The 22,545-nt window shown below is 42.9% G+C and overlaps 2 protein-coding genes across 5 annotated transcripts in view; both read left to right on the forward strand.

Annotated features, from left to right (window-relative positions):
• The window catches only part of FNBP4 (formin binding protein 4), a 28,846-nt gene extending 13,455 nt beyond the window's left edge, over nt 1-15,391 (forward strand). Inside the window, exons 10-17 of one of the 4 annotated variants that reach the window (XM_080931026.1) lie at nt 1,574-1,678; nt 3,328-3,461; nt 4,422-4,603; nt 11,564-11,880; nt 11,985-12,129; nt 12,632-12,960; nt 13,548-13,705; nt 13,895-15,391. In XM_080931026.1, coding sequence (XP_080787152.1) covers nt 1,574-1,678; nt 3,328-3,461; nt 4,422-4,603; nt 11,564-11,880; nt 11,985-12,129; nt 12,632-12,960; nt 13,548-13,705; nt 13,895-13,985 — 1,461 coding nt within the window. In that variant the 3' untranslated portion in view covers nt 13,986-15,391. Of the gene's footprint in view, nt 1-1,573; nt 1,679-3,327; nt 3,462-3,777; nt 4,604-11,563; nt 11,881-11,984; nt 12,130-12,631; nt 12,961-13,547; nt 13,706-13,894 lie in introns of those variants that run through there. The other 3 variants (XR_013975375.1, XR_013975376.1, XM_080931027.1) reach the window with 3 other exon arrangements.
• A 2,130-nt stretch (nt 15,392-17,521) lies between these two features.
• Nucleotides 17,522-22,545, forward strand: part of AGBL2 (AGBL carboxypeptidase 2) — a gene marked incomplete at both ends in the record, with an annotated part of 35,280 nt that continues 30,256 nt past the window's right edge. The window contains 2 exon segments of the mRNA XM_080931760.1: nt 17,522-17,557; nt 17,945-18,008. Of these exon segments, the coding sequence (XP_080787886.1) occupies nt 17,522-17,557; nt 17,945-18,008 (100 nt within the window).

A 22,545-nucleotide genomic window follows, 5' to 3' on the forward strand; every position in this document is an offset into this window, starting at 1 on the left:
GACTGAACTCGGGTGGATGTGGGTCATCCTCAGTATATGACCTGAAACTAGGATTTTCCTGCCTCATTCTTCCAAGTGCTGGGATTATAGGTTCAGTCATTAAACTATTACTAAATGCTATTAGCAGATCATAAGCTTTGCTATGTTCAAACCTAAGATCTTTACTTTGTTAGATTAAAAGATTTCATTTAAGACTGGAATAAGAACTTTGATGCTGAGAAATTATGTGTAAATTGCATTTACTTTCTTTGAGATTAGACTTTTGCTAGAAAGAATGAATCTACTAATGTAGGATTCTCAGATTTATAAGTGCTAAAGAAAGGAAAAGAAAGATTTAGTTCCTATGTGAAATACTTGTCTTTAAAAGAAGACAGACAAGTTTGTAACCTTATGATGAAATTCTCTGGTATCACAATAATTTACAGCCAAGACCCCATCAGATAGAGTCAAATCTGAACTGTTTGAGTCTTCTGTAAAGCCAGCAGCATTTATATATTTGAATGCACATCTTTCGTACACATTCAGTCACTCTAGGCTGCTTATAATACCTAGTATTATGTTATGAAGTGTGGGTATCATATGCATATGTGTCATGTATAGATTGCGTATCATTATGTAGCTCAGGCGGACTTAAAACTCACTCCTCCAGAGCTCAGACCTCTTGAGGATTGTTGGTTTTTACTACCACATGAGGAATATGACCAAATGTGTACATGCATCTTTGAGTATAGACAGTTTCCTAATATTTGTAGTCTGGTTGGTTCAGTGTGGCTCTTTAAATGTTATTGTGAAGAACTGTAGCACAGTGTTTTTAAAGATGCTTATCTGATCACTAGTGTATCACACAGCCATGTAGAAGGCACTAGGGGTGAATTTGAGACTTCTGCATGTGACAAGTGTAAGTAAATGACAGTGGAACATCGTCCATGTTTAATCTCTATATAGATATATAGAGGGAGATAGATATTACTGCAAACCCTGCTAATGAATTGTTGCCTTGTTGATCTTTCTTTGGCAAGAGGGTATTAGAATATTTTGATCTGAACAAATTTCAGCTACACAATTTTTTTTTTTAAGATTTATTTTATTTATGTGAGCACGCTGTAGCTGTCCTCAGACAAACCAGAAGAGAGCACAGATCTCAATACAGATGGTTGTGAGCCACCATGTGGTTCTGGGAGTTGAACTTGGGACCTCTGGAAGAACAGCCAGTGCTCTAACCACTGAGCCATCTCTCCAGCCCCAGATCCCCAGTTTTATGGGTGAAAGTTTCTACTCCTTGTTCCCGCCCTCTCATCAGCACTGCTTCCGTGTAAGATTATGTATTTATGTACGATTAGTATCTTTGTCCAGCTGCTGAAATCCATGTTGTTTAAATGCATTCTCAGTGTGAATAGATAAACACTTTATTCATTATTTATGTAAAGTTTATAAATTAGAAGCCTAAACATAACTAGTTATAGTCAACTATGTAAACAAGAAATCCTACTATCTGTAATAATAAATTAAAGACTGTACACAGCATAGGAAGGAATACTGACGTTCTGGGCTTACCTTTTCTGTTCTCTTACAGTTTCAGATTGGAGAACTGGCAAATACCCTGACAAGTAAATTTGAATTCCTGGGGATTAACAGACAGTCCATCTCCAACTTTCACACGCTGCTCCTGCAGACTGAGGTAATGCAGTCATTGGGTGTACGTGACATTTTGTTGTCTTCCTTTTGATTTACTAGTAGCCATGGCTGGCCTGGAGCTTACTATACAGAGCATCGGAAATCCTCCTGGCTCTGTCTCCAGAGTGCTGAGATTCAAATTTTATTTACAGTTCATAAAAGTTTTGTTGTGTTCATGTGTCTGTGTGCCATATATGTCCAGATGCCTGAAGTGACCAGAAGACAAGGCCAAGTCCCCTGACCTGGAGTAAAGGGCATTTGTGAGCCTCCTGGCATGGATACTGGGAAGCAAACTTAGGGTTACCAACTCTTTTGGCAGCTCTTATTTTGTTTTAATGTATGTGTGGTCTTCCTGTATTGCAGTAAATATTAAATAGCTATTCTGTTGCTATCACTCCCCCTGGGGGAGCCGCTCCAGTGTAGAGCTGAGCACACGGACTCTGTCACACAGTCCTCAAGCCGCTCCTCACTCGGTTTCCTTCTATTCACTCTGCCCGCCCTGTTGCTTCTGTCCTGGGGACATATGACTGCCCTGTTGTGTTCCATTTTTCCACCGCCCGGCACAAACATGACTCCAAAGCCTGGTAGCTTATCAAGTAGGTTTATATGTTAAATTTTCAACCCACAAACCTTCTACACAATAAGCTTACAACCAATGGACAAAGATACAAACTGCCCTTCTATATGAGATAAAAGACCCATGGAAACCCTTAGAAATAATAACAACCTCATAAGCTAGAGATGCACCACAAGAAACATACACATTTGTCTCCACCTCTGTTCCTCCCAGAATCTCCTCCTCTCCTCTACTTCCGCCGTCCTCGACCTTTCCTCCTCTCCTGTCCAATCATGTATGGCCTTAACAAATCTGTTTTCCTGTACATGTTTGTGTATTTGTACATGCATGTACGTGAAGGCTCAGGCTGCATTGTTCAACATCACACTTCACCTTACTCTCTGAGGCCCTGCCAGCTATCTGTCAGTTGCATCCAGAGCTTGCAAGTTTTTATGTGAGGGTCTGGGGATGTTAACTCCTGTCCTGATACTTGTAGCAAGCACTTTAATAACGAAGCTATGTTCATGCCCATAAATGGTATTTGAGTGGCATTCGGTGTTGAGTACGTTGTCTGAGGCTAACCTGATGTACAGAGGGAACAAACGCCAGCACTGAAGCTGCATGACTCTCACCGATTCCCAGAACCCATGTGGGGGAACCAGCTCTGTGGGTTTGTCCTGGGACCTCCACTCAGAACACATCACACACTCACACGAAACACATGCACGCCTAAACAGTAGTAGTGACATATTGTGTGGGGGAGTGGTTGATAGAGTCTGTGTGGTCCTGGCAGCCCTAGAGGTTGTTGTATAGATGAGGCTGGCCTCAAACTCAGAGATCCTCCTGCTTCTGGTAGGATTAAAGGCACGTACCACTCCTGGCTTTAAATAGATTTTTTTTTAATGTGTTTTGCAATTTTAACTTTGGTTTCAGTCCCAAATACTAACACTTTATTAATCAACGCACATACCACCTTAATAGACATATTTTAATTAACATGAGATTTCTTTGCCTCTCTGACCTGTTCTTCCATCAGAGCACAGTCCCTTTTACCTGTTTCCTGGCGTGAGTCCTAATTAATTCTCTGTTGCTTCTAGACTCGAATTGCTGACTGGCGGGAAGGGGCTCTCAATGGAAATTACCTAAAACGAAAACTTCAGGATGCTGCAGAACAGCTAAAACAATATGAAATAAACGCCACTCCTAAAGGCTGGTCCTGCCACTGGGACAGGTACGCACTCTTCTCCCCTTTTCACCTTTCACCTTTGACATCTCAGACATGATTGTGATCACCACCACCTGACGCCATGACAGCCTGTCTGGAGCCTGAGAGCAGCTGCAGTTAGTGGTGCTGGGCAGGCAGAGCACCTCACGCAGACTTTGGCCAGCCACACATTTGGAAAAACAAAAAGCAGTGTTTGAAAGTGTTCCATGTAACAGATTTTTTCCCAAGATTGGACAAAGCCGGTTTTTACTCTCCAGAGTGTTGCACGGAGTAGGGCGGGCTTGGGGGTTAAGCGCATGCGAGAGCTCTGTGCGCTTTACAGGACCTCTGGAAGCAACTACTCCTGATTAACCTCGGTGAAGTTAAGGAAAACTTCGTGACTGAAGAAGTGAATGAAGAACAAGATTACTATCCTCTGCCAGCAGGTCAGATAAAAACATTTCTTTTTATATTTGGCTTTTCTTGATTTTTTTTTCGTTATTTGAAATCTTTGCTCTTTTATTTTTCAGCTCCCAGATCCTCTCCCTCTCTTTAGCTTTCACTGTGTTTGATATCAAGAATTTGAAATGAATTCCACGGTCCAAGAGGGGAAGAGTCACCTTTCACTTCGATGTTCTCTTCTTTGGAAGGGAAATTAGTGTTCTAGACAACCGAGTCCCTTCATTAATGACACTTGAAACTGGGTTTTACATTGGCAAACAAACAAACAAATGATTTCTAAGTCATCCGTTGGAGAGGGCTGAGGGCTGTATTCACAGAGTTGCTGGCAGTGCAAACAGCTTTGAATTATCCTGGGTTCTTCATCCACAATTGTCAAAGCTCTTTGTTGCCTTTGTGAATAGCAGTCCGTAAGAAGAGGTTCGTCCCTGTGAGAGCAGATGCTTGCTGTCCTGGGACAGGACCAAATGGAAGTGTCTCTGTAGGAGAACAGATATTAAAACACGTGTTTTCTTTCTTGTGATTTAGGGATCATAGACGATATTTCTATGTAAACGAGCAGTCGGGAGAGTCTCAGTGGGAATTCCCAGATGGTGAGGACGAGGAGGGCCAAGCACAGGAAGTTAGCGATGAGAATCTTCCGAAACTCACTGAGAAGGACAAAACCTGCGCTGATTCAAACTCTGCAGAATCTTCTGAGAATCCCACAGGTAAGACAGTTTACTCTGTTTTCCTTGAACAGCAGCTTAGAGAAAAGGACATGAGTCTTTATGTGTAGCATAGGAATAGCACATGTTGATTGAAGGCTGACCTCAACTGTGAGAGCGTATGCATTAGCTAGAGGGAGTTTAGTCACTGACTGTTCAGAAAGCCAGTGTGTATCAGAGTCTGCCATCAAAATAGGAAATAAAATACTATCTTTTCATCTTAAATATGTCATATGCTGAATATTAATTAGAACATGTTCTGCATACTCTCTTAATAAGTATAAATTTTATGTATCAAATAAAAATAATTCACAGGGTCTGGAGAGATGGCTCACTGGTTGAGCACTGACTGCTCTTCAGAGGTCCTGAGTTCAATTCCTAACAGCCACATGGTGGCTCACAACCATCTGTGATGGGATCTGATGCCCTCTTTATGTTGTGTGCTCATAAAATTTTTTTAATGGCCATACTTACATCATGTAACAGAGAAAGACGGGAGGGCTGTGCAGAGGACTAGGTGATTGGATTTTCCAGACCTGTGAGTCATTTTATACAACTAACAATGTTTTGGCCTCATTTGCTTTTTTTTTTTTTTTTTTTTGCTGGTATAAATCAAAATGATAGGAAGGCTAGAAAAGTAGAATCTATTGTAGCAGTCAGTGAAGTTGTCAGTGGTATTTTTAGATAATATGATCAGAAATGGGTTAAACTTCCCATTTAAAGATAGTGTTAGAGGAGTTGTAGTGGTTTTGTGATTTCTTCTTTCCTCCTGTGTGTGCAGACACCAGCCAGCTTTATATCATATTCCTCTGAAGCCAGACACATTTTCTGAAAGGATCTCTCACTGAGATCTGGAATTCACTAAGTTTACTGATCTGAATTTGATCACCTGTGCTTCAATACTGCTGAGATTCCAAGCAGGCACCACACGTGCCTCTCTCCTCTTTTAAGACAAGGTCTCACTATGTCAATGGTCTGGTACTTGCTGTGTAGACCAAGCTGTCCTTAAACTCAGAGATTCATCTGCTCTGCCTCCCAGAGTGGGCAGACACATCTAGATTTTTTGTTTGTTTATAAAACATGGTTGGTACGGATTGAACTCAGATTGTCATGCTTGCACTGTGTACGATGTGTGTGCCAGAAGAGCCAGTCAGAGTTCCTCAAAAGCTACCTATGGTTGTGAGGTGTGGAGGGGCACCATGCACTACTTATCTGGTAAAATAACGGGATAGCGTCTCTCCCAGGTGCCTCCCTGTTGATCATAAATGAATGGGCTCCTCAGTCTGTCCTGATCTGACAATTTATAACAGAAAATTTTTGCTAAGTCTTTTCTTTTTTTCTCTCCTTTGCTTTTCTTCTTACCTCCCTCTCTTTTTTCTTGTCTTAGTGGTACTGGGTAGTAGAGCCAGGATTTGCACATATTCTTACCACTACTTAGATTGTTTTTGACAAGATACCGCTCTGGAACCCAGATTTTGGCCTTAAACATGAGATCTTGCTATCTTGACCTCCCATTATGTCTGGTGCTGCTAGGGAACTTGTGGCAAAAAAAAACAAAACAAAACAAAAAAACAGCCTCAAAACAAAAAGACTGTTAGCTGTTTGTTAAAGTGATGTGAAGGTGAGAAGATCATCAGGGGTGTGTGTGTGTGTGTGTGTGTGTGTGTGTGTGCGCGCGCGTGTGCGCGCTCGCGCGCTTCTGTCCCAATGGTATTTTGTGCCTGCTTAGCCACTACTCAGCCTTCCACACCCAACAGCAACATTCACCTTGGAGACACTTTAGGGGCTGTCCATGACCTTGGCCACAGTGCAGACATAACCATTGCAGTATCTGGAAGATGCTGTAAGCCTTGCAAAGAAAGCACATATAACTAGGTTTTATTGTAATCCCTCATTAATATAACCTCCTGGAACACAAATGTAATTATGGCTTTGTCTTTTAAAATGCTGTACCCCAGGCTGGAGAGATGGCTCAGTGGTTAAGAGCACTGACTGCTCTTCCAGAGGTCCTGAGTTCAATTCCCAGCAACCACATGGTGGCCACAACCATCTGTAATGGGATCTGATGCCTTCTTCTGGTGTCTGAAGACAGTGGCGGTGTACTCACAGACATTAAATAAATAAATCTTTTTTTTTTTAAAGTGCTGTACCCCTTCCCTGATCTTTGACACAGGACACTTTCCAGAGGTGCAAACTACTCATCTGTCCACTGATAAAGGACTCAAAACTTGTAATTGACTTAATCCGCATGTTTGTCACATACAGATCATCTTATCAGTATTTAAGAGACTGAGGCAGGAGGATTTCACATTTGAGAATGGCCTGGTGGAACTCTCCCCAGCCCCACCCCTCACCCTATAGATCCCCACACAGAACCACCAGTGCTGTGCTCCACACTCTTGTCAAAGGTTTGCAGTCGTGTCCCAAATGATCTCGTTAAGATCATCAAGTAGCCTAGATGACATCAGGTCAACTAACACTAACATCCACGGATTATAGTGACAATTTTAGAGTTTAACAAAAGGAAGTTTTACTCTGTACCTCATTTCAGAAGTTGACTTTTCACAGCAGTGAGTGACAGTATTTCTAATACAGGTCAGGGCTGATTTGTTTATTTAGTAGATAATGAACTGAGGCCTGATTTTGGTGATTCCATTCCTTATCACTCCAGTGTCTTGTGGTTTTTGTTTGTTTGTTTGTTTTTGTTCTGTTTGTTTGTTTTTTTTTTTGAGACAGACCCAGCCTCTTCTCAAACTCACTACATAGACAAGAAAAGTATGACCTCAAACCCATAATCCCTCTGCCTCTTCCTCTGAGGTGCTGAGATTACAGGTGTACACCACCCACTGGGATTCTCAACTGTGATATTCTGTTCTGCTTTATACATCCTCTAGTTGAACACTGTATAATCAGCAGTGTATGTTTGTTCAGTGCTTTACTGTCAAGCATTAAGCTGTTTATCCTACTGATGACAAAACGTAGTGGGTGCTGTATAGTAAAAGGTAAACCTTAAGCCATTCTTATAACAAAAGTGGAAACTATAAAGATTGACAGAATCGACTTTAACATTCCGGATGAACTTAATCTAAATAAAAGTCAATCTTAAATATCAAGGCCAAAAGGATTTAAAACCAATATTGTTCCTTTCTAAGGTTATAAAGATAACAATATGTTGATATGTACATGGTTTTTGTTGGCAAAGCAATGATTAAACCCCTTTGGGGGTTGGGGTGAGTTGGAGACAGTGTCTTACTATGTGGCTCTGGCTGTTCGGAAACTCAGTATGTAGGCATGAGCCACTGCACCCAGCCCTAAAACCATCTGTATAAAAAAGAAAAATGAGGGAGCCATCAAAACGGCTCAGTGGGTAAACATGCTTGCTGCCAAAAGTGATTGTCTAACCAGCATGCAGGGGACACACACACACACAAAACTTAATATTTTTAAAAAGAAAACTTGAAGTCTAGAGGTGTTAGCACAGTAATAGTATATGCTTAGCATTTGTGAGGCCCCAGAAGAAGTCAGATACCTTTTAAGGTTTACTTCACTTTTAGTCCTCGTTCAGTGTTTCAGTGTATGGTAAAACATCATGTCTGAAGGTAAGGTGGTATTTTTTCATTGTGAGGAAAGTGTGACTACCTATAAGTTAAGATGCCATAGGGGAGCTAGGCAGTGATGGCAGACACCTTCAGTCTAATTCAGAGTAATTTCCAGAACAGCTAGCTATCCACAGAGAAACCCTGACTCCTGGGGGAAAAAAAAAAAAAGATACTTAGGAGAAAAGATTTTGAATTCAGAATTTGTATTCTCACAATATTTTATCTTTAAGCTTAGTTTAGTTCTAATTTTAACGCATAACAAAATCTGTTGATAACTATGTTAACCGTCCTGTTGTATTTCAGAGTTAAATGCTTGTATAAATATGAAAAACAACTGGGTTAGATTTATAAACAAGTACAAGCTTAATTGTAATAGACATCTGTGGGGCTTAAACTAAGTTTTCTGCTTAGGAGTTTCTTTTATTTATATGTCTGTGTACCTGTGGGGGCCAGAAGGTCTTGGATCACTTGAAATCATAGAGTTGCAAGCATCTGAGAGCCACCTGATGTGGGTGCTGGCATCTAAATATACCCTGGTCCTCTGGATAGAACAGCAAACCATCTTAACCACTGTGCCAGCCATTCCTCCAGACCCATTGTTTTGGCTTTTTGAGATAGGATTTCATTGCACTTTAGGCTAGCTCAGACTCAGCTTGCCAGATGTTACTGGCTTGTGCTGCCCTACCAGCTAACACAGCTGTTGTAATTGCTTTCACACAATGTATCCTTGGCCGGTTGTTACCATGCTTGACATAAACATCTTTTCCATGGGCCCATGCATTCTCACTCTGCAGGCCACAGAGCCTGATCCATGCACTCCAGCTGCTCCTTAGCCATGTCCCCTGTTAATTTCTCAGCTACATTACGTCCACACAGTAAATTCACTGCCTCTGGACAAAATTGACCTAGACCACCTGGATCTAAATCGTCCTCCATCATCTCCATCTTAACTATCCCACCTCTCCTCCTCCCCCTTCCTAGAGTTTCCCGCCTACCCTTCCTTCTCATCCAGTGACAGGTGGCTACACAGAGAGACCCTGTCTCAATAAAAAGAGCTATCAGCGTTATCTGAGATACAGCTTTTATGTTTGAGTAAACTTAGGAGCTTGGGATTTGAGCATTCTTATATTTGTTACTAAATCTCATAAGCATCCGTGGTGTGTAGTGTAGCGGTGTCATGGTATGGGTGTGTTTGATTTGTCTTTGTTGTTTTGGACACAGGATCTAATGGTTCTCAGGCTGGCCTGAAGCTTGCTTGTGTAGCTAAGAATGACTCTGAAGTCACAATCCTCCTGTTCCACCTCCTAAGTACTGGACTGGTCACAGTCATGCTAGATAAGCACTGAGCAGCATCCACAGCCCTCTCATCAAATGTAGTTTAATTGAATAGCACTTAAACAAGGTTTAAGATGATTGGCTGCTTTTGCTGGCCTGCTCTGGTCTCTTGCATTTATTTGATTAGCAGCATATCACTGTTGTAGAGGCTGAAGGCAAAGCTGCCTGTGTCGTCAAGGCTGATACAGTTCATCCACCATGTAGTACAGCCAACTTGTAGAAAAAATTAATTCTTAATAATCTTTAGTGTTTGTTGCTTTATTTTATTGACTTGTTTTGTTGAAATCTTGATGTACTATTTTATAATACAGGATTTATAGCTACATGCATACTCTTTACTGTGGAAGGTGTACACAACTGTTGATACTACTCAATGTTACTAACAAGAGATAAGAAAAAAGAGAAATGTCATACAGTTCTTTCAGGTGAAAACTGCATTCATGTTTTCTGGTGGATCTTTTTTTAGTATCCTCAGCAAAAAGGAATGTCTCCATGATTATAGAGTAGTGTGAGTTGTCACTATTTTATACAGTGTATTACCTGTGTGCTCCTTCACAAAGCCATTCTGAAGAGCGGTACTGTTGGCTGATTAGGCTGTGTTCATCCGACGTCAGTATGAATGGCCTTCACCCTGATCCAGAGTCTTCCATAATGGAGCCCTTATTTAATCCAGTTTTGAGAATAAATCTTGACAGGCATCTGGGTATTCACTGCATCAGAAGTGAGATTTTAGATTTTTATGTCCAAGGATTCTTAGTTGACTAGAAAGGACTAGGCCAAGAGTCAGGCCTGATCTCTTCCCCCTGGCCTAGCCTGTTAGTTTTGTCAGCCTAAAATCTATGAGATCTTGCCTGGGTTTCATTACCTCTAAAATGAGGAGGTTGAATTAGATGACTTCTCATGTTTCTTCTACTCCTAAATTCTATGATTTTTAGGGAGAAAATCCCCTCAGCATTCCTGGGATATATATCTAATAGCCCCATATATTGTGAAACCTCCCTATTGACGATAAAGAGGGATGGGGAAGGCTACAAGTAAGTATATCCTGTTTTCTCTGATCTTTGCAAAGCTTTACCCAGCAGTGAAACTGCAGTGTTCAGTGACAGTGTTTGTGAAATTTGAGAACATTTTTTTCAAGCTAAAGCCACAGCTGTTTCAAATCTTCTACACCTCTGAACACTTGAAAATTTCAGTTACCATTGATTTTGACATTTTTGTCCTAAATTTGTCATTCATCACAGAAATAAGAATTTCCTTCCCTTTCTTGTTATATGATTAAGCAAATGTAATACAAATAAAAGAATGGGAGTTCACAGTGGCATCTTGCAAATGAATTTTAAAGCTAGTAATCTAGGTTAATTAAAATAAGTGGAATTTTTTGGTTTTGTTTTGAATGGGTTGTTCACTTTGGCGTCCCCACTGAACTGGCCTACTGAGAAACAGTAGTAAAATGGGGTCAGTGTCAGTCACTTATTTCACTTTTGAAGCAAAAAAGAAACTCCAGAAAATTATTGCTGTCTCATAGCTTGAATTACTATGAAAAAGAAATTCTAGGAGCTGAACCTGGTAAGGGCACACTGCTATGGCAGAGAACTGCTCAGGTTAGGCAGCTCACACCTGCCTTGTTAACGCCAGCCCAGGGGCATCCAGTGATTTAATGCCCTCTCTGGTCTTTATGGGCACCTGACACAGGCACATACTTCAGCGCACACAGATGAGATCAGTTTCCAAATCACATGTTTGGATGGCTGAGTTTCTTATTGTTAAATTTTTATTTATCTATAAATAAGGAACACAGCTAGTATTTCTCTGAGTGTCAGCCTTTCCATAGTAGTCATTTCTGAGGTGAATTGCCCAGTGTTTCAGTGACATCCGTGGCTTGCTGTGAGTCAGATGTTGATTATGGGAGAGCTAGCTAGTTGTCCTAGGTTGGTATAAATAATCTGTTCTACGGTCTGATGAACTCTCACATTAGCTTTGAACGATTTGTCTTGAATTGTTTTCCCCCTGACTACTGTCTGTTTTCCAGGTTCTCTTTGTAAAGAATCATTTTCTGGTCAAATCTCTTCATCACTCATGCCACTTACCCCATTCTGGACCCTCCTCCAGTCAAACGTACCTGTGCTCCAACCTCCATTACCTCTGGAAATGCCTCCACCTCCACCTCCACCCCCAGAGTCTCCGCCTCCTCCGCCTCCCCCGCCCCCTCCACCTCCACCATTAGAAGATGGTGAGATTCAGGAGGTAGAAATGGAGGATGAGGGAAGTGAGGAGCCTCCTGCCCCCGGAACAGAGGAGGATGCTCCTTTAAAACCTTCAACACAGACCACAGTTGTAACCAGCCAGGTAGTGATGCCCTTGTCATTTGGGAACTGGAACGAGATTGACCTGCTTTACTTGAAAAAATATTTTGTAGTGCTGACGAGAACATTTGTTTTTGCTTTTTTCAGAGTTCAGTTGATTTTGCTGCCACTAGTCCTCCATCCACTAAAGCAGTAAAGAGAAAGGCTCCAGAAATTAGTACTGCTGTAGTTCAGAGGTCAGCTACTATAGGTAGTTCTCCAGTTCTCTACAGCCAGTCAGCTATAGCTGCAGGTAAGCATCATGATTAAAGTGGGGTTCTCTCATCTGTCATTTGTTTCCAGCATTAGATGCTCTAAGTTGAAAAGCTTTTGATTGAAGTTACGACTTATATTTATGTCTCCCAGTTACTAAAAAATACCCTTAAACTTTTGGCATGTATCCTCATTTTTGCAAGATTTGTTTTTCTGTTTTGGGTATTGTTATTATTTTTTGTGTGTTGAGACAGGGTTTCTCTGTAACAGAGCCCTGGCTGTCCTGGGCTGGCTTTGTAGACCAGGCTGGCCTCAAACTCACAGAGATCCAATCTGCCTCTGGATTTTGAGTACTTGAATAAAAGAAAAGCATGTACACCATGCCCAGCTACAGAACTTAATATTTTGCTGCTAGCAAATATGTCATTTTTAAGGGAAAAGGTATATTGAAATAATTTTGTGAGTTAACTCCTGGTTTCTTTTCCTTCTGTGTTGTTACAGTGTATCCTTTCTTTAGTTTGATTGTATGTTTCCTGTGTTAGGTCACCAAGCTGTTGGGATGGCACACCAAGCAGTATCCGTTAGCCATGCAGCAGGAACGGGTCATCAGGCCAGAGGGATGAGCCTCCAGTCAAGTTACCTTGGGCTCGCAGCAACACCTGCAATTATGAGTTATGCTGAATGCTCTGTCCCAATCGGAGTGACCACTCCACCCCTGCAGCCGGCTCAGGCTCGAGGAACTGTGGCAGTGCCTGCTGTTGTAGAACCACCTCCACCTCCACCTCCCCCACCTACACCTACACCCCCACCCCCACCACCAGCTCCCAAAGTGCCACCACCAGAGAAGACGAGAAAGGGGAAGAGAGATAAGGTGAGTCTTCCACACACACATGCGCAGGTGCCATAAACACATAGCATTCTACATTTTTGTTTTTTGTTCTCAAGACAGTATTTCTTTGAATAGCTGTCCTGGCTCTCACTCTGTAAACTGGGTTAGATCCATCTCATGCTTCTTAAGTACTAGGATTAAAGGCATGCACTACAGTGCCCAGCTTCTGTATTATGACAGTGAGTTTTATCGTTTATAGGGGCATGAGCACTACACCACCAAAAATAATGTCTTTCCTTCCTCCATCAGCTATTAACAGTATAAATCCTCAGGAAAGAATGGGGCCCCATGAACTCCTGCCCACTTCATGACAGACACGGTCTTGTGTACACAGTACAGCTACTGTGAGTTTAAGAGAGCACCAGCCATGCCAGCCAGAAGTCAGCATTTTACACCATCTGCATACAAACCACTTAGCGTTCTTCCTGTCATGCCCACAATGCTTTGAGTCCTGAAGTTTCAGGATGCACCCAGTATCACATCCTGGATTTGGGAAGATCATGGTCTCCAGTGTAGAGGGTCTGTCCTTCTTCATCTATTACATTTCACTAATTACCATCTTGTTTTAGGCAAAGAAAAGCAGAACCAAAATGCCGTCTTTGGTAAAAAGGTGGCAGAGTATCCAGCGGGCACTGGATGAGGAAGATAATTCAAGTTCCAGTGAAGAGGACCGGGAGTCGACTGCGCAGAAGCGGATTGAGGAGTGGAAGCAGCAGCAGCTGGTGAGGTAAGGGAACACCGCGCAGCTGTGGGCGGACGCTCATGGAGAGTGTGCACGCTACTTGGCCAAGAAACTTGAAACATTTTCCTGAAGGGACGTGATATCCAGTTTTCTGTTTTGGTTAGGGTTTTTATTTCTTAAAAAGTTTGGTTTTCTCTTTCCAATGAAGTAATAACATGCAAATTGTTTTCACAGTGGCCTGGCAGAAAGAAATGCTAATTTTGAAGCCCTTCCTGAGGATTGGCGGGCAAGACTGAAGAGAAGGAAGATGGCTCCCAACACATAGTTGCAATTTTGTTGTGTTGTGTGTCCAGACTTAAGCTATTGTCAAATGAACTGTAAATGTTATAAGGAAGAACATATACATTTCCTGGGCAAAGATACATGCATACAATGTTGTCCGTTTATGAAATGTAGTTTTTCTGTTTGCTGAAGATGAGGTAATTGGAATTGCTTTGACCTGGCTGTCTTCATCCTCACACTGGCAAACTTAGCATGTTAGATACAAGTCAAACGTGAGTCATGGGCATGAAACCTCTGTTTAGAACTTGCTGGCAAAATGAAGGGCTTTTCTGCCCAGTAGAGGCTTGTTTAGTTCCTAGTGTGGTACTCTCCCACCCACTACTACAGAACAAGTGCAATTAAGAGGGCAGCTCACTATCCTACCTTGCTTGACCAAGATCTCTTTCTGACCTCCTCCTCAAGTCTGCTGCCCCTGAAGAGTTGAGATCGTGCTGATGGCCACACTTGAGAGCCGTTCTTTCTCAGCCTTCCTAGAACACGCCTTTGCAGCAGGTGTGGAGTTACACACAGGCAGGAGCAGCAGCAGGTGTTTAGATCCTTGCTTTTGAGAAATTCCAAGTATGTGGCAATAAGTATACTAAGCCACTTTCTGTATATTGTCTTTGTCGTCTTACCCAGTTGAGAAGTGGACCTTCCTTCCGTGTGTGGGTGTGTTCTCTGTAGGAGTCCAGGATTTACAGAGCAGTTCACTGGTGTGGACTTTCTGTTGTGTCACAATCAGGAAAGGTCACTTTAAACTGAAGAAAAAGCAAACTGTGTCTTAAAAGCTGTTTGTATTTCTCCAGTTTCTGACATTGTAAATTTGTACATAAGCACCAATAAAGCTCTTTTTATACTTCGGATTGGTTATCCTTTTGCTCTTCTAAGCACGTCACCCCACAGGTACATAACGAGGACTTAGTCTGGCCAGTGGTTGTTCTAGTCAGACCTAGCAGAGAGCACACACTGACATGTGAACATGAGGAAAGGAACAGCTTGGGGATATGGGGAGGCAGAGTTTTAAGAAACATACACACAGGAGTTTCCAGATAAGATGGTGTCATTTTCTGGAGCTTGTATCCTGTTAATATAGTTGATATTTGACCTGCTTAAGTCCTATGTAATATGGGTTGGGGGGAAGGTGCTTTATAGCTTTTTATTAAGTAATACAAAGCTGATTATGGAAAGTAATAGGTACTTAAAGATTATAATCAAAAGTTAACCAAAGATAATAGTTTGGATTTTATTCTAGTGTGTTCCTATGCACTTCAATTTTTTTTTTTTACTTGTATTACAGTATGTTAGATTTTATTTATAATGTGCTAATGTTGGGATGCCCTTTTTGTACCTGAAATTCTTTTGTAATTTGCACAGAGTAAATTTCCACAAATAAAGATTATCAACTAGCTATTAAGGCTTTTGTCCTAACTAATCAGTAGTTTTCCAGGCTGGTAGGAGCTGCTGGAGCACCAGCCTCCTTCCTGTCCCGCACAGCCTAGTGCATAAGGAGTTGAGCTGACCAGTTTGGGGTGGTTTGACTGATTTGCCACCTTTGCATATCTACTTTTGCTAACTGGTTTTTTTGGTGTAGAAGATGTTTTTCTATTATAGCTAAAAGGCAGAGAATGAGTCTCTGATGGTGGTGTGGCTGGGGGGAGGCCTGTCTTAACTGAATGACTCATTCAAGTTCTCTTCATGTGTATGGATCTCGTCAAGACTCTAGTTGTGAGCCACCATGTGGATGCTGGGATTTCAACTCAGGAAGTGCCATCTCTTCAGCCCTGAGATTTGCCCTTTAAAAAGCACATCTTTACTTTTAGACAATAGGGTCATTTGGTCAGTGGAGACCAACACAAGTCCTTGAAGAAGTCTCAAAAAGTAAAGCTCTTCCTGATGTTCCAAATTTGGTTGATCCAAGTTGCACACATATCCTGTAGCTTGTCATTCCACTCTTGGAAGACCTCTGACCTCAGCGGGCCTCTGAACTCAAGTGCACATACAAGCACAGGTATTAAAACAATTCCACAAAGGTTGGCTAGATAACCTAACAGGTTTGTGTTTGCCTGGCGCTTGATTTAGGCCCCGAAACTCGTGCAAAAGTGGAAGGAAGGAACTGACTCCACAAAGTGTTGTTTAACTTACACATGTTCCCACACTAATCCTGCACATGGGAACAGAAGAGTAAAGGGGAGGCGGCCTTGCTGCTCCTTAGGCCAGGCAGATCTGTTTCCAGTACCCACTTATCAATTCAAACAGCTCACACCTGCAGGTAAAAAGCTCCTCCCTCTCCTTTTCCCTCCCTCTCCTTTTCCCTCCCTCCTCCCACCTTACACACACACACAAGCACACTTTTTAAAGGAATAATTTATATTTTAAACCAAATCAAGAGGGGGGTGGAATATTTTAAGACTGTCAAAGGGAGAAGAAATGAGGTACACTAGAATAAGCCTAATTCCTTCTCTCTAGGACTGTTAATTTCTGCTATCCCTAATAAACGCTTGCTACAGCTCGAACCCTCCCCAACCCCCAATGGAAGCTTCAGCCCTTGAACAAAGTACCTACAACAACAGAAACTAGAAACATGAAGGCTTCTGGCCCTGTAATCGTCAGTTCCCAGACTGAGCCTGTAAAGTCTGAGATAAAGTTTGAATGGGTAAGTCAAATCCTTGCTGTGTGACATTCCCTGGGCTCGCCGCGAACGGGTGAGGGCGGGGTCCTGGCTCCTTCCGCTTCTGGCTCCCGGTTGCTAGGCTCCCAGGGTCCGCGCAGAAAGCTCCGGCAGGTGAGCAGAGGGACTGGGCCTGCGAAGGAGCGCTCTAGCTGGCACGGGCGACAAGCAGGGGATCCCAGGCGGGAAGGGAACGAGGAGGGCAGGGCGGTGAGGAGCTTTGGGCGGACAGGACTCGGGGCTGGCCTCTGCAGAAAGAGTGAGAACTGGAGGGGTAGTCGGGGAGCTCCTGCCGCGTCCACCCGGCCTGGGGACCAGCTGGGAAGAAGGAGGACCTGGGGAGCGCGGTGTCACCCAGAGGGCTCCAGTGGAAACTTCTGCTCCGCCCTTCCTTAAGCTTTCTCTGGGCGGTCCACACTCCGAGGCAGGGCACTCAGAACTGAACGCTTCCAGGGCTCTGGCTTCCGACCCCTGACCTTTCCTTTTCAACTGCTCTGAGGCGACTCTGCGCGTGCCCCCAACCCGGTTCCTTTCACTTTTCTGTGGCGTCCTGGTGTTGGGCATCTGTTCTCAGCTTAAGCTAAGCATGGGGCCAGCGAGGCTCCTGGTGAGTCTAGTGGGGACACACAGAGCGCCCCAGCTGGGAACTACCAACCTCTCCTTTCTTCGTTTTACCCCCGAGTGGTTGTGGGTGTGAAAGGGCAGGATTTGGTGTTCTTTGTTGGCCGTAGTGGTTGTTTAAGTTTCTTTTCATCTTTTCCTACGGTGATTTGTAGCTTCTGTGTAATCAGCTACCTGTTTGGAAATTAGGCAGCTATTGCAGCTGGGCGCAGTACTACTGATTCGCCTACATCATACTATGCGGCAGTAACATGTTCCCGGCGTTGGAATCAGAGCTAAAACAGGAGGTTGGTACACTCCCTTTCCAGTGACTTCACAGAAACCGAATCCAGGTCACAAAGGTTCACTGTGGTGGCATGCTGGCCCAGCTGGACGATGGGCTCTGTAGCCCAGGTTGGCCTAGAACTCACTCTGTTCCCCTGAAACTCACTGTTGCCCGAACTATCCTTGAACTTGCTAGTCTCCTCCTACCTCTGCTTCCTGTGGCGGGGATTGCTAGTGTTCGCCACCAGGCCTGTTGGAGATTATGATTTCCAAAATAAAACAATTCAATATTTTCATGGGTTTTTGCTTGTTTTGTTGCCGTACCCTGTGCAGCATGTTTGGCGCTTTCTGTTAAAAATTTGGTGTCCTCTGATGAAATGTTCTGCTTGAGAGTGACTTTTCTTTCACAGACTCATCCCGATCCCTATGAGGACTTTATGCACCGTCACCTCCAGTATTACGGATATTTCAAAGGTAATGCTTTGTTCTCTCACGGCACCACCGGGTTGAACTGTTGCATTTACTGAAGGAATTATTTGGATAAGACTTGACTACTGTTTCTAGGTGATTAGTTAAAAAGCACTTCCTACCCCCACTGACCCGCATCGCCTCTCAAGGGACAGACTCACTATATGCAAAGACACAAATGTCTCTTCTAGGCTGTAGTTTATTACCAGTTCTGAATTGCTCCATGACGTTACAGTAGATTCTTTTTTTACATGAGTCTCACTGTGTAGCCCAGGCTGGTAAGGAACTCACTATCCTTTCTTAGCCTCTTACACCATTATGCACACACAGCGGTTATAGTCTTGATTTCTGGACAGTCATTCCTTATCACCTTGTCCTTCAAAAGTGTCTCACCTTTTCTTGAGTCTTTGCTTCTCTCTTCTTTTTTTTTTTTTTTTCCTTACTGTTCTGGACATAGAACTTCTGTTCAATACAGTGAGCTATGCTAGTACTCTGCTAAGCTGCATTCACGTCTCCTTTATGTAAATTTTAAAATAAGTTGGTGACATTAAAATTTTTTAGGAACTGAGGTAGCTCAGTGGTAGAACACTTGTACCCAAGGGGTACATTCAGTCCCTAGAACCTTGAAATCTTTTGTTGTTATTTATATATTTATTTAGCTAGTTACTTGTTGATTTTTGGGGGTGGAGGACAAGTCAGTCTTGAATCTTGAATGTGCCGTGCACTACATACTTCCTTTTTGTTTAAAGAGGAGTTGTACTTTATTAGGAGAAATGTTTTGTTTTTTTAACTTTTGGTTGTGTATGTGCTTATAGGTGCGTATGCACACATGTGTAAGTGCCTACAGAAGCCAGAAGAGGGTATGGGATTCCCCTGAAGCTAGAGTTACAGTTGGCTGTGAACAATCCAATGCTGGTTTTAGAAACACAACTCTTGTGCTTTAAAAAAAAAAAAAAAAGCAAGTTTTTTTTAACTGCTGAGCTATCCATTGCCCAACATTTTAATTTTAAAAATTTTGGGGGCTGGAGAAATGACTCAGAGGGTAAGTACTGTCCTTCCATAGGTCCTGAGTTTAATTCCCAGCAATCACATGGTGGCTCACAACTGTAATGAGACCTGATGTCTTCTGGCCTGCTGGCATACATGCCAGCAGAATGCTACATATATACATATGTATAATAAGTCTTTAAAAAATAAAAATAAATGAAAAATATTGGGGGGGTCAAGTGATGGTGGTATATACTTTTAATCCCAGCACTCAGGAGGCAGAGGCTGGCAGATCTCTATGAATTTGAGGCCAGCCTGGTCTACAGATCAAGTTCCATGACAGCCAGAACTACACACACACACACACACACACACACACAGTCAGTAGAGCGACCCCCCCCCCCCAGCATGGTTGAAATCCCTGTTTTGAGCAGCAACATCTTATAAATGGAAGCCTGATGGCACGGGCACTTGGGAAATAGATTCAGGAGGCAAAGTTCAGGGTTATGCTCAGATATACTGTAAGCTTGAAGCCAGCCTGGTCTCCATGAGATCCTCTTTCAAAAAGTGGAGCTAGGGTGAGGATATTGCTAAGGAATTAAAGTGTTTGCTACTTAAATGTGAGGACTGGTGTTTGGATCCCCAGAAACCACCATAAATGCTGGGTGGGCCGCTGAACCCCCTGTAATCACAGCATTGGAAGGCATCGACAGTGGACTCCCAGAGGAAGCTGGCTAGCAAGACTAGACACATGGCATTTAACTGTGAGCTCCTCCCTCGGTGGATAAAGTGGAATCCCAATTCCAAGACCATGCTTTCACTTGCATGTGGACACACGTGCACACAGCTAGACACACTTCCGAATGCATGCAAGTTGAGGCCCTCCTGGGCTACACAGCAAGGTCAAGCTAGCTAGACTTCTACAGTGGTTTTAAACCCTGTCTCAGGGCTCAGCAGTTAAGAGCACTGACTACTCTTCCAGAGGTCCTGAGTTCACAACCATCTGGAATGAGATCTGATACCTCTTCTTAATGGGATCTGATGCACTCTTCCAGTGTGTCTGAAAATAGCTACAGTGTCTTCATATAAATATAATAAATAAATCTTTAAAAAAATCTCAGCAAACAACAAACTTACTGCACTTGAATTAAATCTATAGATTAAATCAAATTTTATAAGAAATGATAATTTTCTGCTAGGCATGGTGGTACATGCTTTTAATCATGCATGGTCTTCATAGTAAGTTTTGGGGCAACCAGAACTGTCCTGAATTCATAGAGATCTCCCTGCCTGTCCCAAGATAAATTTTCAGTAAGTGGGTGTTCTAAGATCTGGATATGTTTTTTCATTTACTTAAATATTTAATGTCTTTTAATAAAACTTTTTGGTTTTCTTAATTTTTAAGTTTCTTTAATGTGTATGGGTGTGGTTTTGTTTTGCTTTGCTTTGTTTCATTTTGAGGCAGATTTCTCCGTATAGCCTCGGCTGTCCTGGAACTCACTGTAGACAGGGCTGACATACAGCTCATAGAAATCCATGTACCTCTGCCTCCCAAGAGCTAGGATTGAAGGCTTGGCTACCGCTGCCTGGTGGTCTGTCTCTTATAACCACAAGCTCATCCACACTGACGCACCTGTGTGTGTGTGTGTGTGTGTGAGCGCGTGTGTGCTTAGAGCTTCTGTTGCTGCAGTGACACACCACAACCAAAGAGTAAGTTGGTTGGTCTTAGGTTCATAAGAAAGGAGGTTGAGCAAGCCATAGGGAGCAAAGCAGTAAGCAGCACCCCTCCACAGCCTATGCATCAGCTCCTGCCTCCAAGTTCTTGTCCTGTTTGAGTTCCTGTCCTGATTTTCTTTGATGGTGAACCATGATAGGAAAGTGTAAGCCAAACAAACCTCCTTCAATCATTAATTTAAAAAAGATGCCCCACAGGCTTACTTCTGATCTTACAGAGGCATTTTCTTACTTGAGGGTCCCTCCTCTCTTTAGCTTGTGTCAAGATGACATAGAACTAGCCAGCATGGTATGTTCCCCTGTGTTGTGTTTTATAAAAAGAAAGCCAGGATATGCTTTATAGAGCCAGGTATGAGAGGTGCCTCGGAGGGACATGCTGAGGTGTCCTTTCCCCCTGAGGTGCAGCCATATTACAGGATAGTGCAGAGTTTATCTGGAGATACGGGAAGGGGAGTTGAGAAGGGAGGAATGGTAGAGAAAGACAGGAGTCGGGGAGCCTGGCCAGGAACACATGGAGAGAGAGGGAGGAGCGGGGAGAGAGAAAAAAAGGTCAGGGAGAAAGAAGGAACAGAGAGAGCAAGGGATAGAAGAGGGGCCAGACTGCCCCTTTTTTGTAAGCCAGGCCTACTTGGCAGAGCTTAGAAGGAATGCCAGCACTCACTGTGTGCGTGCCTGGTGCCCTTAGAGGCCAGAAAAGTTTGTCATATCTCCCTGGAATTTGAGTGACAGGCGGCTGGAAACCACCATGTGGGTCCTGGAAACTGAACATGGGTCCTCAGAGCAGTAAGTGCTCATAGTCTTACAAATTAAATCCTAATTTTTTGGAAGCTAGGGTTGGAAGTAAATGCTTGCAATCCAAGCACTGGAGGCTGAGTCAGGAGGATCAGAAGTTCACAGTTATCCTCAGCTACAAAAAGACAAGAAGGAAATTCACTTTTTTTTTTAAAATCTTACTTTCTCTTTTTTTTAAAACAAGATTTATTTATTTTATGTATGTAAATACACTGTAGCTGTCTTCAGATACACCACAAGAGGGCATCAGATCTCATTACAGATGGTTGTGAGCCACCATGTGGTTGCTGGGAATTGAACTCAGGACCTCTGGAAGAGCAGTCAGTGCTCTTAACCACTGAGCCATCTCTCCAGCCCGAAATTCACTTTTATTACGGTTCTTCAGGGTGTGTAGGGTGTGGGCGCACATGGTATCACTGTGTGTGGTGGTCAGAGAACAGCTCCCAGAAGTTGGTTCTCTTCTTCCGCGGTGTTGGCCACAAGGATCCAGCTGAGGGGCTGGTTTATTTGTTTGTGTGTTGTGTTTGGCTTGGTTTGGCTTAGTCCTGGGTTATTTGATTTATTTTTTGTGTTTTTGAGACAGAGTTTCTCTGTGTAGCCTTGGTTATCCTAGAACTCGCTTTATAGAGCAGGCTGGCCTCAGACTCAGAGATCTGCCTGTCTCTGCCTCCCTAATGCTGGGACTAAAGGTGCAAGCCACAACACCCAGAAATTTATTTCAGTTTTTGTTTTTTTTTTTTTTTTTTTTTTTTTTTTTTTTTTTTTCATTTTTTGAGACAGGGTCATTTGTAGCTTTATTTTGCTTGTTTACTTTTGCAGTTCTAGGGGTACATACCTGGGGCCATGCTCATGTTATGTGGGTTTTCTAACACTAAATTACAACTATAAATGTTGCCATGGAGTCTAACGGCTTCAAGCTCACACTCCTGCTCTCCTGTCCTCATCTAGCCACAATGGCCAGCTGAATGTCGGTTGTAATTCTAGCAACCTTGTTCCATGTTACTATTAGCCATTACTACTTCATTACCAA

Source organism: Micromys minutus (assembly GCF_963924665.1).
Source record: "Micromys minutus genome assembly, chromosome: 17".
Taxonomy (NCBI): Eukaryota; Metazoa; Chordata; class Mammalia; order Rodentia; family Muridae; genus Micromys; species Micromys minutus.